At 42.1% G+C, this 20,461-nt stretch overlaps 1 protein-coding gene across 3 annotated transcripts in view; it reads left to right on the forward strand.

Annotated features, from left to right (window-relative positions):
* LOC146365040 (PDZ domain-containing protein 4-like) overlaps positions 1-20,461 on the forward strand; it is a 58,794-nt gene that overhangs the window by 22,432 nt on the left and 15,901 nt on the right. The window contains exons 3-6 of one of the 3 annotated variants that reach the window (XM_084916172.1): positions 12,267-12,320; positions 16,900-17,002; positions 19,183-19,429; positions 19,564-19,648. In XM_084916172.1, coding sequence (XP_084772298.1) covers positions 12,267-12,320; positions 16,900-17,002; positions 19,183-19,429; positions 19,564-19,648 — 489 coding nt within the window. Of the gene's footprint in view, positions 1-12,266; positions 12,321-16,648; positions 16,690-16,899; positions 17,003-19,182; positions 19,430-19,563; positions 19,649-20,461 lie in introns of those variants that run through there. The other 2 variants (XM_084916173.1, XM_084916174.1) reach the window with 2 other exon arrangements.

Below are 20,461 nucleotides of genomic sequence, written 5' to 3' on the forward strand. Positions count from 1 at the left end.
ATGACCACAAAAAACCAAGCACACAGAGATGCAAAACGTCAGTCAATAACACAATAACATGCTTATCTTCCACCAGCATGTATGGGACATGAAGCTGATCGTGTTTTCGGACAACTGAGCACAACAGGGAGTAAGATTTGGGTTTAATAGTGCTGGAAGGAAAAAAAAGAGAGATTATTTGTGCTGCGTCTGCCAAACAATCGTGAATATCTTGATCATATCCTGTACTTATTTTGCGGAAACGTGTACTAAACAATTGAATTTAAGGACTTGGTCAAATCCGAGCTTGCCCACAAGGACTTGAGCTTCCTGGAAACTTTATGTTCCGACATATTGAAGGCAAGTAAATGATTCAAAACCTCGATAAATGAGGTGTAAGAGCATCTTCTGTGTTTACAGTATAGAGGGTGTGAAATGTGTCCACAAACACCATCACTGGCTCAACATGAGCGTTACAGGGACGTTGTTGTCAGAATCCATTATCTGTAACGATGGCTCACATCATCGGAGAAGCCCCCGGGGGCTGAGGAGGGGGGTGGATGATGGCTTGGATCGGCATCGTGTTTACTGTGCAGTTATGAATCTTAAACACACAAGATGGAGGTAATCTATGTGTTAGTATTCAGATTATGTTATACAGTTAAACTCAGAGCAACAAAGCATGCATAACCAGCCGTCTTTATGCAGATATTAAACTCAGACAGCGCAGAAAGCTCTAAATCAAAGCTGTGAGGCTGGAAATGAAGAAAAACAAAGTTTTGCGTATCTGAAATGGATCTGTCAGAGACAGAGGCGGGAGCTGCTAGCATACCCCGTATGGAGCAGGTGTGGGTAGTTGGATAGGTTAAAATATCTCGTATCCATCACTTTATGAAGTAACAGCTTTCACATGTTTTCCAAACACGTGAATGTTTCAAATTCAATGTAATCAAAATGTTCTTTTGTGTGACGGAGTCGGTCTGGCAGCTACTGTAATTAGCCGAACCACCAACGAGGGGAAAAAGGTTTATGCACTCAGACTGTGGAGGTCCTGCATACTCAGAATGCTTGAAACCTCCAGTAACTACAGGTTTTATAGAGGTCAGAGGTCAAATGTGATGTGATATCAGCATGCGAACTATAATGTGATACTTCGAGTCCCCATATACCAGTATCATTTCTTACATGTTGCCAGTACAGCAGATAATTTTAAAGATTAAAGATTTTTCATGAAAGTTTGACCTTATTTGATCTTGAAGAAGAGGTCAGAGGTCAAAAGTAATGTGATACTTAGAATCCTCCGTGTCAATTTCTATTTAATGTAAATATAAGTAATGCCATTATAAAATATAATTCCTTACTGTCACTTATTATCACTTTGACCTCCAGGTTAATCTATTCAACCTAAAGGAGAGGTCAGAGGTCAAATGTGACATGAGATTTTAAACGTTTACATGGTTCTTTCTGTATGTTGACAATACACAGAACACTTAGTTTCTAGTTCTAAGGCCAATAAATCATCAAGTTGGATTTGAAGACGTCGGTTGATGTAACACAAAGATTCCTGCTAACATGACAAACATAATATTTTTCTGATGCTGACTCCAAATGTGAGTTGATCCTTTCAGACTCTCATCTTAATAACAGAAAGAAATGACGATGATGATGAAATGGCTTTTGTTTTATTTGGAAAGTTTTTCTCCTTCGTGGAAACCGTACTGTCATTTTCTTTTCATCCATTTAGATGCTGACAAGTTTGAACGTTTGTGGCTGATGTGTGTGTGATACAACCTTCTGACCAAGTTTGTTAGCATTAGCTGACAACACAGCAGCTGACCCCGTCCTTCTGAATATGGTCACATCTGGATGTAAATTAGAACACATAATAAAATACAGAATTGTGTCCTCATAGGGCTGCATCAGGGTAAAACTCTGCCAAATCAAACATGTAAGGACACCATCATCATCATCATCATCATCATCATCATCATCATCATCCTAACTGTTGTAATAAAGGTTCTCATGAAACCATGCCTAAACGTGATGACCTTTATGTGACTGCTGTGTGACTGCAGGAATGCAAAGTTGATAAAAGAAATGATTTTTAGGTCATGAATATTAAAACCCATCATTGCAGTAATGTATGGTTATGCGAGGGCAGTTTTATAGCAAGCAGTGTGGATTTACATAATGGGCACATGACTGAGAATCAGCATAGATATGTTCTGTAATATGTGCCAGTGCCCATCATGTGCAGCTGAAAGCTAATAAAGCACAATCTGAATGATTTGTGTTCATATTTACATGCTACATGCTTTGTTTGCGCTTTCAAAATGAAATGTATGTCTGTATGCTGGTGTGAGCACCAGGGGCAGGCTGAACGTTCCGAGCCACGACTCAGTAATATCGATGGTGGATGGATACGTCATACAAAAGAGAAAAACTAAAGGAAGAAAGAAAAATGGTGATATTCTTGCGGGCGAGTTTTTCATAAACCTTTGGGAGCTCTGTTTGGAATAAACATGTTTCTGTGTTTACATACAGTCTGAATCTCAACCTTTTCCCATGGTGCTCATCATGGGAACAAAATGCAGAATGTCTGAAACTAATGAAAAGAGTCTGCTCTCCCAAATCACACTCTCAGGTTCTTCTGCTTCTCCATTTATTTGACAGCAGGAGCAGGAAGTTGGCAGAGAGTTTGAAGTCCTTAAACTTTGGTCTACAGTTCTGTGCAAATATCTTGAGCAACATGTCTTTTTGCTTCCAAAGAGCTAGACATTTAGTTCAATTTAACTCAAAGTTACACACACACTCATGCTGGCTGTGTTTCCACACAAACTGCTGCTCTTAACTGATCTTAGAGTCAGCGACAGCTTGCCTCACACTCTGGTCTCCATCAGTCTTCCCACCAAGAGGTTTATCAAACAAACTGCAGAGCTCTCAGCTTGACAACATCCAGTCTTTGTTAAGCGTGTGGACACTCCTGTGAAATGGAGGCACGCTACAGTCCCTAATCGGATTTAAGTCAAGTGTAAAGGATCCGTGCAAACAGGCAGGAAGCTTCATGACTGAACGGTGTTTGAAATAACTTTGGTACATTTTCGTTGAGGTTGATTTTTAGGTAAACTGGGCTGGCGTCCGCTTGCCTTGTTTGTTCTGCATTTAAAGAAACCAAAGGACAAAAGAAGACGAAGAGTGAAGGTCATGTGGTCAGGAAGTAGGAAAACAAATCTAGCAAAGACCGGACACAGGTCCTGAGTGGAGACCAACACATGTCGTAGTTTAGTGTTGCATTTCAGGCAGGAGTGCTGGAGATCTTAAACACATCTGCAGTGCAGTAAAAGCAAACCTGCATAGAAACACACACAGAGCTCCATCATGGACTGACCTCCTCAGAGTGCAGCCCTCAGTGTTACTGAAGTGTGGGATCATCCTGGCACTGAACAGAACGAAAGGCAGAAACATCCAAAGAAGAGCTTTGAATGTCCTTCAAGAAACCTGAAGATCACTGCAAGAAATTACAAGAAAGCAGCAGTTAAAGAATAAAGGTGGTTAAACCAGATATTGACGTTTGAGCTTATTGGAATCGTACAAACTCTGTTTTGCTTTTATATACTGGATGTACATAAAAACATTTTCCTAGCAAAATATCAGGTACTTTTACCAGGTACTGTGGATGTGTTTCTCAGTGGGTGTGAGGGCCCCTCCCCCCTCTCCTCTTCCTGCAGGTGTCTGCAGATAAGGAGGATTGTTGGGCTAATATGGGAACGCCTGTGCACACTGCCGCTCAAACAAGCCCGGGGCACTTTCAGTCTGAACACTGTGTAACGTTTTCCTCTGGTTACTGAATCGAAGGACATTGAAGGACGTAGGATTTAAGTCTGTTTGCTCGATGTGCCGGCGTTCCACCTTAAAAAACCTCTGATTAATCAGGGCCTGGTCTGAGACCGCCTCCACGTCACTGAATCCTCTTCTCCACAAATGTTTATCATTTTTTCTTCTTATTTATGTCTTTGTTAAAAAAACAACCTAATAATTGGCATCGTTAAATGTACGTTTTCCCCTCTGTCACTAGCCACCAACTGACTTGGAAAAGTGCACACACATTTCCACACAGACACTTGAGTGGAGCAGTGCATTAAAGGATGGCATCTCAAACCCTTGTATGAAACAAAAGCTTTCTGTAAAGCTAGAAACCATTAGAGAGTAAAAAGAGTGTTTTTGTGGTTGTTTGAGTAAAATGATCCTTAAAGAAAAGCTCTGGTCTGTAGCAGCAGTTGGGTGCCAGGACACACGCTCAGTGCGAACACTGGTGAATTGGCTGGTGTGAGTCAGATCTCAGTTTTCAGTCTGATCATTTATCTACATGCACATGGGCAACAGTCCCATTTCTGCAGGGAGCTGATTTCTTCAGTGTCAGAGAGGTTCTTGTAATTGGGTAAAAGGATGAGGAAAAAGTATCCAGCTGTGTTTCTTCTTAAAGCCAGATGTGTCTACAGTGTCTGAGCAAAGCGCACGGCAACAGAGGCAGAGAAAGTATGGATGCGACAGCGGAGCTGGAGGGGAAAAGGATGCACACGTCCAAAATGATTTCCTCCTTCCAGAGGCTGAAGGAACCTGCTAGAAGTCTGAATATGTCGTTTTCCCTCCTTTGTAAAATTAGTCTCGTTCCATTAGTACATGTTTGTGTGCATGCTGCCTCAGTGTTGGAAACTTAAACAATGGCACATGGACAACATCATCCAGAGTCTCCAAACAAAGCGTACAGACTCATAATGGTCCTCTTTCACAAAGGGTCAAAGTTCACGTTAGGAGGCTGGAATTCTGATTCAGTAAAAGGACCAGATGTTACAGTCCCTGATAATGCATTGCTTTAACTGGAGAAAATCTTAAAGGATGGCTGTTAAGAGGAAAGCCCAGAAACTTTACCAGCAGCACACATCGTTGTGCGCCCCGACTTTCGGTCTTTTACCCAGGCTAACCTTGGTTAGGGTTAGCGATTAGAGATCTGATCTAGATTATCATTTTAAAACGTGGGACACATCGTCAGTAGTGGACCTTGGATTCATCGGCTGTTTCGGCCGTTATCACTAGACACTCTCATCCAAGGAGGCCCTGCCAGGGTTGATCAGGCCCCGGAGTGTCTCTGGTTTATGTTAAATTGTTATTTTCCTTTCCTCTTTCTTCTGTTTAGACTCAGTAAAGCCCGGCGTTCACATCTGACAAAGACGATCAAACTGCAGCTGGTCTGTTTGTTATTACGAGTGCTGAGTTGCACCACGATGGTGGTTTAATTACTAGTAAAATGCTGTAATAGCTTCCAGCTTGTACTCTGCCAGTGTGGACATACGCTGCGTTTTCATTTTCATCCCTCTGATGTCCGTGTAGACTTCATGTGTTTCAGTAATTGTTGTTCTGTGTTTGTTACCCTGATTTCATAGCCCTGCAGAGTAGTTTGCATTTTGCTTTGTCATTTTTATAGACTTTCACTTCCACAGGACAAACCCCGTCTCACTATTATGTCTCTGTACATAATAGTGAGATTGCAGACTGATGCTGCCAAAACAGCCGCATTAGTCTAATTATCTCCTAACTTTATTGGGTTATGGTTTATAATGTTTCAGTTCACATTTAATCACTGTTGTATATTCACCTTGTTTATTATTTTACTTTATTTTATTATTTATGTAACTTTGATGTTTGTGCATTTTAAAATCCATACATCCACTTTTTAAATAATCTGTTTTCTCATCATCACATCAGACCAGAGCAGCACCTGCAGCACATCTTTCACTCTTTCCCTACTCAACTCGTCTCAGCTCTTTTAAGATGAGAAACACGGCCTCAGACTTCGAGGTGCTGATTCTCCCCCGACTCACTTCACTGGGATGCAAACCCTTCACAGCTCAATGAAGATGAAGCCAACAGGACCACAGGAAACAGTGATGAGATGCTGAGACTGTTAAATCTGACATTCTTGGCTATTTCTAGAAACCCTGTCCATAAATGGTTTGAACAGAGTCAAAGGGCAGCGATTCCACAGGGAAACAAGTCTGACATACCGCTGCCCATGAAAACCAAGCTCTTGCTGGATCGTTTCAATATCCATGTCTATGAATAGCCTGAATATGAGCTTTTATGTGATGCCCAAGCTGACCTTAGCAAACCGAACCATCAAGCTATCTGATCATAAAATGCTTTTGTGAGTTGAGGAGCTGCTGGTTTCGATGCTGTTTAAAGACTTGTTGTTTCCTCCTGTCTGTGTTACAAACAGCCTCCATCAGTCAGGCCGACAACAAGGAACAGATGTTGTGTAGGAGGAACGTTCTGGATTATTGCTGCTCCGGCAGAAGCATCAGTGAAATGCCTGGAAGCTAAAATGGAAATGTTTGAATCATGAATCATAATTAAGAGTGTTTCAAGGAAACGCTGGAGGTTTTCAGTGGGTTGGAGCTCTGTGGAGACTCCACTCAATGTTGAACACAACAGATGTGATTTTGCTCTGTGAGAATGTGAGCTGAGGTGTTCGTGTGAACAAAGGTTGGACAACGTGTGTCTGCGTTATTTGACGGGACGTGCAAATGTGCACGTTTTTAAATTCTTAGATGTCCGTTCTTCAAAAAATAAAAAAATAAAAAATGCAGTAACCAAGAAAAAAATGTCACGTTTACTGAAATCCCAGCTCGATTTAAATGTAAACGTTGATTATAATAATCACGACTGAGTGTAATTTGAGTATAATGACTGAAAACAAGTTGGACGGTGTCCACTGAAGCCTGGCCCAGTTTCAGATGCTGGCTGTGTTTCAATCACAGTTCATTTTGCTCATTGATTATTTAATGATTGCAGCGATTATGATTCATTTTTAAAGCTTTGAGTCTGGATCATCATCACAGGTGTGAGCTGGGAGGACTTTTTAAAAGTTTCAATTACTTTTTATTTTATAATAATAAAGCTGAGATGTGGGGTTGCTATAGAGACACAGACCTACGGTCACCATGTTTGGATGCTCGATGTCAGTCTGTAAAAATATATTAAAAATGTTTGAAATAAATAAGAAACTCGGTGTAAGAAAGGCCTCACTGGTGATTTGTTTTGTCACTTCCTTCTTCTCTTTGGCCCAGTTATCTGTGTGAGCAGGAAGCAGCTGGTCATTACTGATTTTTTAAGTTCTGTGTTAAATAAAGATTTTTTTCTTATGACAACCTGTCGGAAAACATTAATATCACTTAATTTTCAGCAGCACCAGTGTTAGTACCATCCTCCCCCTGCTAGCAGCTTCACTGGTTTACCATCACCTCGTTTTAATGGTGGTTGTTCTGCTTTGCTGAACAAAAATAATGGGCTGAATCTGTGTGAGGACGCCGGAGCAACGATTCTCAAAGTTCAGATTCAACTTTGACTTTTCACAGCCCGCTTGGTTAGGTTTGGTTAGTGTTGTTGCGTCACCCGTCCATGTGTCCATGTGTGCAAAGAGATTCTTAATCGCAGTCGTTTTATGGATGCATTCAAAAGAATGTATTTGCTTTTTCCACTCATAAATGTATGTGCAGAAATTAGAGACCTGTCCAAAAACAGGTGGATGCAGACTGACCACAGAGGCTGTGCATGCCGCGGCAGCAGCCCTCCTCTAAATGAAGTCAGTACTCCACTGAGGGCCTCTTTGTAGTTTCCACTAATCTTCAGGTCTACTCTGAGCTTCAAATCTCAGCTTGACTGCTATTAGACTCTGAAAGTCCAGATGACTGAAAGAGGTGAGAAAGAGAAATCAGAGTGCCATTCGCTCCTTTTTTCATCTTCTTTGTCACCATCCCCCATTTTCTCTCTTTCTACTCCTCATTTTTCTTGCAGTTTGTCCTGATTTCATCCTCTATCTCCTCTTTCTTCCTCTCTGACCGCTCCCGTCTCCTCCTGCTGCTCCCTCTCTCTCCCTCGGGTATGATTATAGTATCTCTGCTTTCCCCTCGACGTGCTCTGAAATGAAAAATGGATCCCTCACACATCTCTCTCTCCTGTGTGTGTTTGTGTGTTCATGCGCTATAGAGACGGGGTGGGTGAAAAAGATAAATGACAGGAAAATGTGTTCATGTGGAACTAGTTCTGTGTGTGCGTGCATGCTGATAGATGTGGTGGAAGTGTGCGTTGATGGCATCAGTAAATAGTTAATGAGCAGAGAGAAGAAACGTGTTGAAGCCCCAGGAGCTGCTGATGCAAACCGAAACACTGAAAACACGGCAACAACAATACAGAACAATAAAAGGAGTCACCAGTGGCTCCACGTGCCACGACGATCAGAGCAGCTTAAAGCTGATGGGAGTCATTTTACTCAAAAGCCCAGCAGGCCTGTAAAGTCTCAGCGCACCGTCTGCTTCAGTGGCAGCTTTTACTCGCCTCTACTTTCGCTCTAATCAGTTCTGCTGCCTGTTTGCAAGTCAAGTCCCATTTCAGACTCGGCTGTGACGGCCGTTTGTGTCAGCCGGTGCTAAACGTTGAGCCCAAGTGCAGGAATAATAGAGTCCAGGTTTGTGTTTTTCACATGCCTAAAACTGCACTCTTCATGCTGAGCTTCCTGTGATGGTTTTAGGGTTGGGGTTTTGTTAATTTGGTGTTGTGGTACTATAAAGTCATTAAGATAAGATGGGGCCTTTTATGTGAGCAGAAGGATTGTAAATCCGATTCTGGTTATGGGAGAAAACATTTGTTTTTCCCGACAAACTGAACCTGCTGCGCCTATTAATTAAAAAGGAGCACATCATGTGTTCTTTGTTAATGTTGGCTGAAGAAGTCAGGAGCCAAACAGTAATGGAGTCTTCCCCACAGGGTTAAAAAGGATGATTTAAGAATGCTTTCCACTTGTTGAATACAATCAATAATCCATCTTAAACACAACAGGCTTCTGATGGAGATTCATCCAGCTGAACTGAAAGCTCCATCGGATGTCGGGGTTCTCTCACGGGAAAAGTAAAGTACAAAAAGTAAAAAAAGAAAAAAAGTAGAAGGGCTGTTTCCAACAAAGGGCAACAGTCAGCTCTTTTCTCTCATTCAATTATTAATTTCACACTCCACTTAGCTGTGATTTCTGTCCGCCTAATGTGGCAGAGCCCAGTCGGGACGAGTATTGTCATCGTCCTGTACCCACATGTGCACGCCGCCGTAATGAGCCGGAGCGCGGCGGGGGGGTCGCTGAGTGCTGTAATTATCATGGACAAGAAAATCACACACTCAGAGTCAACTTCCACATCCACACAAACAAACACAGTGACACCAGCGTGCTCACCAGCCGTGCCATCAGTGGCGACAGCTAAGACACGCACGTGTTAGTCGCTCACGCACAAAAAACCCCAAAAAGCAACTGTTTAAATATTAAATCTGCAACGTGAAATAATTAAATAGAAACATTCTGCCTTAAAACTTCATTACTTTATTTAAATGTGAAACATTCAGAGTCATATAAAAGGACTTAATGGCGCTCTTCAAAAAAGTCCAAATCGCTCAGTTATTTTCCAACAAGCATTAAAACAGAGGACACTTAAACATGAGCTCATAGCCTTCGTACAACACACTAAAGAGCAAATGTTTGTGTCCCATATGCACACACACACACACACACACGCACACACACACAGAAATGTGTTTAGTCAGTGCAGAGATTCCAGGCAGGCGTGTTTAATGGGAGATGAAACACACAATAACAGTGAGAACACCACAACAGGCCTGATAGATGATTGTGATTATTGACTGGATATTGACCGTCTCAAGCCTCATGTTCACTGACAAACACGTACAAATGTGTGCGAGCGCGCACACACACACACACACACACACACACACACACACACACACACACACACACACTGCCAGACAACCTGCAGAGGGCATGTAATGCATAACAATTAGCTCTGAAACAAAGGCAGGGAGGAGGAGGAGGAGTGTGTCCCTGTGTGTCTGTGTGGGTCCATGCATGTATTCATCAGCTGGTGTCTGTGTGTCTCACCTGGAAGTAGCAGGTTAGGCTGTACGTTTAGTTGCTTCCTGCATGTGTGTCTTCAGGCATTAGTTTGATGAGTGTGTGTCTGCACACATTAATCTGATGAGTGTTGACTCCAGCACGCCTGAGCAGCTAATAGATACAGTGCATTAATTATTACAGCACATACCTGTAGAAACACTGAACATTCTCATAAATAATTACCTGCATGTTCATTTCTAAGCAGGTGCTTCCTTTAATATCTCCCCCCGAGTGACGGCTGCACACCCTCTGTTCTGCTTACAGCTGTATTACTTATGCTAATGTGTGCAGCTCATTGCGTAAATGCTTGTCACGAGCTGTTGATTGAGGCGGGAGCCAACTAGAGGTGAGCGGCTAGCTTGTAAATTGGCGTCTGTTCTGCCTTAAGTGTGCGCCTTTGAGCAAAACACTGTGTGGGTTTCATTTGACAGTTTGTGTGCTGTAACATGTGGCACTAAACCTGAAGTCTGGACGTGGAGCAGGTCCCATCATAATGTCCACCATGAGGTATATTAGTGGTAATGTTTTCACCAGGGCTAAAAATGCTAACACCAACGATAACGATGCTGCACTTTGTGACATCACATGAAAACAGGTTTTCTGCTATTTTATATTTTTGTCCACAACAGCCATGTTTGCACATCTTCCTGCTGCTGATTGCTCACTAAATGGATGATAATTGTCTGATAATCATTTAAAACAGCATCAATAAGCAGAAATGCTTCATGAATGAACTCAGTGTAAAGCTCATGGTTCACTGTGAACAGATCGCCAGCCCCTCCCAGGGCTAACACAGAGAGGGCACCATGCATGCTCACACCCATGACTGAGTACTGTGAGCCAGAGAGAACCCACACAGCCGGCCCGTGGATTCAAACCCAGGACCGTCCTGCTGTGAGGCAGCAGAGGCGCTTTTCTGATGTCATCTGAGCCTTCTGTTTGTAACGTTGAGGGTGGCGTCTTCCTAACACTGCATGAATAGCTTAAAATGACTGAAGGCTACCCTCAGAGTACAGTATAGGAGTACTGCATGCTGTTCCTGAACAATAACTTGAAAAAATACCAGTTATGAATAATTCCAAAAGTAATTAAACTGTAATTAATTGAGTAAAAATACACAGATGGGGAAAAAATGTTTACTGCAGGTGAAGAGCTAGTTTCAGATGTTGAAAGGTGAGAAAACTGATTTGTGATTGAAAAGCTGAACACAGACAGGAGCGATGTCCTGTTTGTGAGACGCCTCCTTTTCTGATCCAGACCAAAACAAAAACCGGGAAAAGTGTTTGATCACAGCTCTCCAACAGCGACACCAAAAATCCACAAAGATCCTCAGCGGAGCAGAAGCTCCTGTTTTAAGCTCAGCTTGTCAGAAAGATTCTGTCGAACATGGCTATAAATCTGTAAAGTGCCAGAGCACAAAGGCAAAACAGTGGTTTGCCATCATCTTAGTGACGTCTATTCGACTCATTTCCAGCACATCATAACGCTCCGGGTACTCCGACTTGCTCCCACAGTCCAAAGACATGCAGTCAGTGGGTCAGGTTACACGGTGAATGTTTGTCTGTGGCTCTGTGTCAGCCCTGAGACGGGTACCTGACTAAGGTGTACCCCCAGCCCCAGACAGGCTCCGCCCCCACACGACCCTGAATTGAATAAGCAGAAGAAAATGAATAGATGGATGTAATGCTCCTTAGTCTGCTCCTTTAGTGCAGCCCTCAGTTCAGCCTCTCTTCTTCTCTTCTTTTGTTTGGCTGCTCCTCACAAACAGCAGGTGGGTGGAGCTTCTTACACCACCTCACGATGACATCACACAGATCAAAAAGCAGAGGTGTTTCAAGCAGCCAGACAGAGTACTTCTACACACACTGACCGCATCACAAACTGTTCATCCATAAAATCAGCAACAACAGAGCTGTGCGTCCAGTTTGTAACAAAATACAGAAAAACATTTATTTACGTTTATTTTATTTTTAGACGTCATTTCATTGTTAAAAACATTAGACCCTGATTGTGTTTGTGCGCCTTTTATTTTATAGCCTTTATAAAATAACAGGTGGAAAAATGAAATATTTGAGTGGTTTTTAAACACAGTGCAGCCAATGAGGAATGTTACACTTTATCCTAAAATGTGGAAAAACCCTTCGGAAACATGAAATCTCTCCACGTGTTAGACAAGAAAAGAAAAAAAGGAATTTTGTCTCTTTTTCTGTTCCTGGACAAACTCCAGGGCGCCTCTGTGACCTCACTGACCATCAGTCTGTGTCTTTCTCTCTCTTAGCAGAAAGGCTGGAGTAGCTCCCTGCGGCCGATGGACAGACACGGAAACGTAAAGGTAGATCTCACTGCTGCCATCCGTCAGCTTCCAGTGATCCTCCTCCGTGTCTGACTTCTCTTCCTCTTTGCCTGCTGTCCTGCTTCCCTCCATCCGCCTTCTATCTGTCATCTTTAATAAGGTTCCACTCCCATAAAGCTGATGACACATAGAGAATATTTCCTCCCACTCTGCCGCCTACACAGTTTTTAATAACTGATTTATCGGAGGAAGGTCTGATAAGTGTGCGCCAGCTCTCTGAGCAACCAGAAGCTCTCTTTCATGTTTCCACATCTACATTTTAAGCTTTCTGTATTCACTGCCTCCATGTTTCAACACCTTCCTTTACTCTTACAATACAGCTTCCACCTCTGATTCCAAAACCTTTAATCTCACAGGAACAACATTTTAAATAAAAAGCCCTCAGCAGAATGTTACACAGTGACAGGTGGAAAGACTTGGCTTAGAATATTTTATTAAAGAATAGATAAGCGGAGTGTTTTCTTCGGTTTCCTGTTGGGCTCTGTCACCGTTTCTCTTTAATAATATCATGCTGCTTGTCAGACGCCCATGCAGCTCTGCATGCTTTTCTGTCTGCCTGTCACCTGATGACACGCACCCTTCTCTGTACGTTCCACTAAAAACCAGTTTACATGCGTGAATGTAAAATACGTAAAGGTTTTTCTGTTGCACATTTCATTGCTATCTGTATGGCTTCACATGCTAGAGGTCACAGCCAATGCAGCACACTCATTGTGTTGTAAGCATAAATTATTGACTTTCTGTTGTGGGTGAGACATGTCCAAGTGACAGAAGAGGATATGATCCAATATGATATCAATATCAACCCACGATCAAAGAGTACTTCCAATGGATCAGTTCTACTTAATGTAATTCAAATAATACAGGTGCATGGAGAAATGACATGAGTGGCAAAATCCATTCAATAGTGACTAGAACATTATGGACAATAAAAAAGGAGCATTCCTGTGATTTACTATTAATAGTGTTTAATGATAAAGCAGCAGAAAGAGTAGAATTTTCTGTTTGTAGTGTGCACATCTAAAAGTGATTGATGCCAAGAAGATTGAGAAGGGACTAGAATACCTAGATATATAAACATGCATATAGTTTGCTACAAGAATTACAATCTCTCTCTCTCTCTCTCTCTCTCTCTATATATATATATATATATATATACTTTTTAAAAGCGAAATTCATATTGCAGTTGCACTTGCAGCAAATGCAATCCTCTTTTTTTATTTTGCTCTTAACATGGAGACTGGTCAATATGACTCAGACTAAGAGCAGACTACAGCGAGAGCACCACCATAAATCATGTCTTGTATTTACACTCAGCAATAAGCATGTGCAGAGATCTGTTTACAGTGATTGTAGATCCAGTGACTGAAATTTACACATGGCAGTAATGAAAATATTTAGCTTTGTGTGACGTATGATTAGAAGTTAGCAGTAGCAACAGTATGTATTTATACTTTGGTAATGGTTGAGGAATGTCTACTTAGAGTGTTGTAATTGGATACATATTCAGTGGTGATCATAAATCAGAATTTTCATGTCTTTACCAAGGATTTGTCATTTTTTTCTCTCATGCTCAAACATATGTGTACAGTACACACTGAGATGGGTTAATCATTGCTCAAAGAATAGGCTTCTCAGTGCATCAGTGTTTCATTTATTATTCATTTATTTTCTAATGCATCTCCCATGGATGTTAACCGCCTAACTCAGAAAAATGTGGGTCACTAGAAATTGGGCTAAAGCACTCCTGACCTGATATAGTTTGTATGAGTTCCTCAACCAGGCACTGAATGAACATTAGTGAAGGGATAAGAATCATTGAGTCATCAGCCCTCAAACTCTTTTTGATTCTACAGGAAACTCTGTCTTTAATCAGTGTTCATAGCTCACCAAGAAAGAAGCTGTTTGTCAAATGTAACAAATTAATAGTTTTTCTTGGAAACAAGCTGGTTTTGACAGCTTTGGTGATTAAATTGATGCATGACTTGTGCGACAAAATACACACTGCTGAGGAAGCATTTTTAAAATGCCAGTACATGATTTGTGCATAGTACCACAAACATCCACGATTCATATTTAGATTAGATTTGAATTAGTAAAAGACTTGGATACATAATTATATAATAATATATAATATATATAATTATATAATGAAGACGTCATGTTCATGGTCAGAGGTTCAAAGTTCAGTAAGTGACCGAGCAGCAGTCATTCTAAATAGAACCCACCAAGAAAGTTCCCACCTCGTCCACTCACAGCTCGGGTCCTCCACCAGAGGCCTGGGAGCTTGAGGGTCCTGCAGTATCTTAGCTGTTCCCAGGACTGCGCTCTTCTGGACAGAGATCTCCGATGTTGTTCCCGGGATCTGCTGGAGCCTCTCGCCTAGTTTGGGAGTCACCGCACCGAGTGCTCCATTACCACGGGGACCACCGTCACCTTCACCCTCCACATCCTCTCGAGCTCTTCTCTGAGCCCTTGGTATTTCTCGAGTTCCTTCTTCCTGATGTTGCTGTCATTGCGAACCGCTACATCAACTACGGCCGTCTTCTTCTGTTTGTCTGCCGCCACTATGTCCAGTTGGTTAGCCACCACCATTTTGTCCGTCTGTATCTGGAAGTCCCACAGGATCTTAGCTCGGTCACTCTCCCCCACCCTGTGGGGCGTCTCCCACTTTGACCTCGGGACTCGCCACTTGGTTATGGCGTTCCATGTATGCCCTGCCTGCTAGCATCTTGCACCCTGCTGTTATGTGCTGGATTGTCTCAGGGGCATCTTTACACAGCCTGGGGTCCTGCCTGGTGTGATAGACCCCAGCCTCTATGGATCTGTGCTCAGAGGTTATATATACACATATAATGAAGCATAGCGAAAAACACCACAACATTAAACACATCCAGTATTAGTGAGCTTTTAACAAAGATAATCAGGTTAGATGTTGATTCTTCATACAAGAAAATAGTTTAACACAACTCAAAGAATAAAAAGAGCCTGATTGAATTAAATAAAGTAGAATTTATTCTTTTCTTTTTTTTCTCCTTGTTTTAAATGTGTTTTTGTTTATTGATTTTAATCCAAATCCATGTCCATGAGTTTGGCTAAAGGCTGTTTGAGTTCTTTTTCATCAGCCTCTGTGTGCAGACTTCCCTCAGGACAAAATCAGAGCTGGAGCTGATTTCCAGCTGTGTCTATCGTAAATGTCTCCATCTTCTATTATATGCAACACTTCCTCCTACAAAATACATTAATCGTCCAACTATAATCAAGTTACTACTCCTTTTTCCTGATTTCTGTCATTTTCTGATTTTATTTTGAAAAGTTGTTAAAAATGTATTTAGGGAAAAAACGTTTGTTAGACTCACAAAGCTTTTAAAAACCAAACGGATTTATTCAGGTAACCCACAGAGACCCCAGCGTGCTCTATCCTGGTTATTAGTCGACCTTGAAACCTTTTTCCGGTGCTCCACTGCCACCATTTTACTTAATCAGATTCTTCAGACACCTGATTTCTAAATTCGGGCTGATTCATTAATCACAGCTTTTGTTCGTCTGACTCATTATTCCTTTTGCGGTTGGTCCTGGTTTGTCGGGAGCTTTTCTGACTCATCACCATGCTTCCACTTTCATTCTCAGGAAACGTGAATAGGAAATATTAGACTCTGCTATTTTATATTCAGCACGAGGTTTCAAACACTGATCATATACGAACATCTGCCGTTGATATTAGAGGTCACCGCAGAGTGAATCCTAATAACAGTCATTTTTGTGCCGTTTAGCGGCACAAAAATGACTGACTTGTATTTCTGAAAGTAGATGATTGCTGTTGTATTTACTGCACCGCCCCACAGATGATCAGCTTTTCCTGCTGGTCTCATTACTCCACATAAAGATATTTCACTGTAAGGCAGGCACACTTTTCCCTTTAGCACCACAAACAGCAGAATAACAACATTTCTCCTCCCTGCTCTTTAAATATAAGAGCAGATGAATCAAACCAGCATCCTTCTGGTTTGTCTGTTCAGTCACACTTTACTCTTTTAGTTTTTCCTCATTCAGATCTGTTTGTAACAGAACCTCATGATGCTTTTACATTTTGTTCTTTGAAGACTGAAGCTGTCGGTCTGGGTTAAACTTCTCTTGTATCTGCAGCTGCTGGAACTTCACTCTAAATTTCAGCTGCAGCTCAGAAAGCAGCGTGACATCAGACACTATTGACATAGACAACCATTCACTCCTCCAGGAAGGCGTTCATTGTGTGTCTTATAAATGGGCTGTGACTGACCCACAGACACTCATATCAGTGGGCGACAGTGGCGGAGGCTGACATTTTTATAAAGGTTTCCGTCCTGCTGTAAGTGCAAAGTGCTGCAGCTGTGGTGCTTTGAATGATCTCTGTAGATCAGCAGGGACCCAAACGTCTGTGATATGATGCTAAATTATTGTGTCTGCATACATTTCATCACCGTCTCTGATTTTTGTTTTCCTTGTGAACTTAATTTATTCTTCATGCGTTCATTGCCTGCATATAAATGAAGCTGGATAAACCTGCATTCTTCTTTAGCTCAGAGGAAGAAGACCCTCTCAGCTGCCGCTAGACCGATCACACAACTCCCAGGAGCCTTTGAGCCAGTCTGGGCTGGGGTGCAAAAGTCACAGGAGGAAAGGTAAACAGTTTATCAGATATTAGACACATGCAAGAGCACAGACCGTGTCAGTGCTTTTACCTGCTTCTTTTCACAGGTGCTTCCTCTTTTTACTTACTCTTTTCTGCCGTCTTTGAAGTTTTGTGTTTCTGTCAGACACAAATCCTTTTTCTTTTCTTCCCGTCTTTTTCCGTCTCATCCTTTAACCTCACTTCTCTTCCTCACTTTTAGCCCAAACCACACTTAATGCTCTCTCTGTCACCGTTCCCATATTCTTGCCTCGTTACATCTCAGCTAATCTTTTCATCCTTTTCTTTTCGTTCTGCCTCATTTAAGCTAATGTTGCAGCTCTTGCTTGTGATATTTTATCTGTCTGGTCTTTCTCCCTCATTTCTTTAAACTTTTCATCTCTCCCCCTCTTAGCATCAAATATTCGTGTCATTGCTGCAGTTCAACCATCTTTTCTGATGTAACTGCAGCGTTTTAATATCAGTGCCTCCGTTTCACTATCACTCACGTCACCTGCCTCCTTTCAAGTCTGCTCACTTCAGTTACTCGAGCAAACAGTTGCTGATGAAAACACATGTATGCTGCAGTTAGTATCTCCTGCTCATTCTCCAGCTTTTACTTCATCATCCACTTTGCGTATGATCATGTTGGTCCTAAAAATGGGTTTTCAGACATATTTTTCCATGTGCTGTGACTCGGCTCGGGTCGTCCTGATGAGGGGATAATGTGGGAGATTTTATGACAAAGTTCACCTTTGAGATATTGTCACCTTTGCCTTCCTTTAAATGAAAACACTCTGACTCTAAAAATGATGTCACCAAGCTCAGCATCATAAAACCTATTTAAAGGACGTCGACTGTGAGCCAGTTACAAAGAAATAAAGAAATCTTTAATTAAAGCTGCAATGTTCAGTTCAGTTGTAAAGTTCATACTGTAAAGGTCCTACAGTATTACTATGAAAAACATACAGTCACCTGTGAGCCACACATGATGACGGTGGGGAAAAAGAAAAGACCTCCATCAGTAGGTAACATTTCAGACAACTGCAAAGTGAAAGCAAGGCGATCGAAAGGTCCCACAGCCAGTGAACGCATCTACTGCCACTTGGTCCTTTCATATGAGTCACAGTTAGCCCGGATTAGGCTCTAAATCAGCCACCACAGCAGGACTTAGTGAAGGCCAGTATCATGGTTTGATTCAAAACCTTGTGACCGGGAGGGGTGGGGTCATCTGCTGCGACCGGCTGGGGTGAGAGAAGGAAGACAGGATAAAAGACTTATAAATGTAATGCAGCTGTTATTGAGAACGGAGAGGTGATTTGTGTTTGTGAGAAAAATCTCCAGCAGATAGAAAAGACAGTCCAGGTCTGATGTGGACGAAAATGTTGGTGAGCAACAGATCACAGGTGCAAATAGTCTGTAAATGCTGGGAGTCTGGGTTTATGGTGTTCTACAAAAAGGTGAGATTTCCATTTCTCTGTAGAGCTTCTGAAGGTCAGCTGAGTAAATCTGAGAAAAAGCAAAGCCTGAAATGTGAAGGCAGCGTTTGGCTTCAGATGGACTGCTACTTTGTGTGATATCAGGACGTCTGAACTCTTCATCGTGTTAGACGCCACCTCTGAAGGTTGTAGCTCAAAGCTGCTCCTTTGATTTCGCTGACCTGATCATGCACCACCAATCTGGGACTCTCCACCGTTTGACCCCAGAACTGAAGAAGCTTCTCGGATGAGAGGTGAAACGTCTTCAAGCAACTTAAAGAAGTCCAGATGCTTTTCTTTCCAAGCTCCTTAGAAAACATTCTCAGGTTCACAGTTGGAAGAGTAAGACAAAGACAAAATGAAAGGTTGGAGCTAGAAGTGACCAACAGGATAGGACTGTGTAACCCAGTTAACATTTATTTCTGCTATGAAGTCAATCATTCTAATATTAGAGTCTAATGAGGAATGAGGAAGGGCAGTTTTTAACACGTCTACATTAGTTACACTTTTCACATCTTTCTGCTGTACATGATAAGACTGGGTTAGCAATAAGCACCCCAAATTATAACTATTTGTTTGGATACAGTTTGTTTGGACGTGGTTCCATGTGGGACATCTTCAAATCATCAAAAAATATTATAACGTGTAAATTTCAGTTTGTCCAAAGAGTTTCGGTTTAAACTCGGCTCCTGAATCTCCTGCGTCTCCTCCTCAGGTACGTTGGTGTGCGGTAACGGGACGGTCAGCTCCTCCGTCTCTTCTGTTGCCATGGTGGCGATCCCTGACTGTGTTGACAATGCAACGCAGACTGACATCAGTTTCCAGAACACTCTGACCCTGGGGAGAAGCAGAGGTCACCATCACCACCACCACCATGGTGAGGGAGGCTCCTCCTCTCCCCCACCACCTCCTCCATCACCTCCCCTCCCTCACCTGGCAGTGCCGTACGAGATCAATGAGTTGTACGTTCTGACTCGTGGTCATTTCTTCACACTAAAACAACATTGATTTAAAACTTTCCACACATTCCACAAATGTCTCAAACACTGGACACGATGGTGATCGGTTCCTCTGTCTCCCACCTCTCTGTCTCCAGCTGTGTGTTCGAATACAACGACCCCAATGACTACTTTGATGTATCCAACCACGAGGTGGACAGGCAGGATGACCTGGAATATGAGGTGAGAAAGCTTCAGCTGCATTTCCAACAACCAAATGACACAAAATGAAAGAGCTCCAAAAATTCCTTCGGCAGTTTTTCCCATTCATTAACACAATGGTTGTCAACCTTTTTCAAGCACTGGACCCCATCCTGAGAGGAACCTCCACATACCCGGAGGCAAATTTGTGACTCCATGAAAAATACATGCACAAAGCCACATGCAAGTCACTTATCCTGATGAATACGTCTGGAATATAAAGCAGGGCTCCCAGCTGTGGTTCATCATGTCAGCTCAGAGCAAAGACTCAATTTTCATGCATTTTCAATCACGTGTCTCCCCTGTGAAAGCAAGACAGAAGATACCATTCACTGTTTCCCTACATGTGAAGGATATCCAGAATAAGACTGAAACACATTGAAAAGCCTGGCTGTGTTCACATTTTAATTTGATCCATATGAGCCACACAGTGGACGGATTTGACTGCAGCGTAGGAGACGGTACTTTACGTCTCCGAGACAAATCTTTGTTCGTTGGTCTGGAGATAATTTTGCACCACTGATGCATATTAAGACTTAACCTCCTAGGACCTGCGTCCACATATGTGGACGTCACATTTTGGGCTATTTAGACCAAAATACTCAATTTTGCTCTACAAGGGCCTGATATCCACTTACGAGGACATTAAACTGCTACTGTTCTATCGAAATTTTAAATGAATATCCTCGTATGTGGCTCTGATTTTTCATAAAAACAAAAATAAGGTAAAAAAAAAATCTGGTAATTCTTTGTTTTTACATTCATCGGGCCCCAATATGACCAAATATCAAAGAG

This window comes from Perissodus microlepis, chromosome 20 (assembly GCF_051167445.1).
Source record: "Perissodus microlepis isolate ML-2025 ecotype Zambia chromosome 20, ASM5116744v1, whole genome shotgun sequence".
Taxonomy (NCBI): Eukaryota; Metazoa; Chordata; class Actinopteri; order Cichliformes; family Cichlidae; genus Perissodus; species Perissodus microlepis.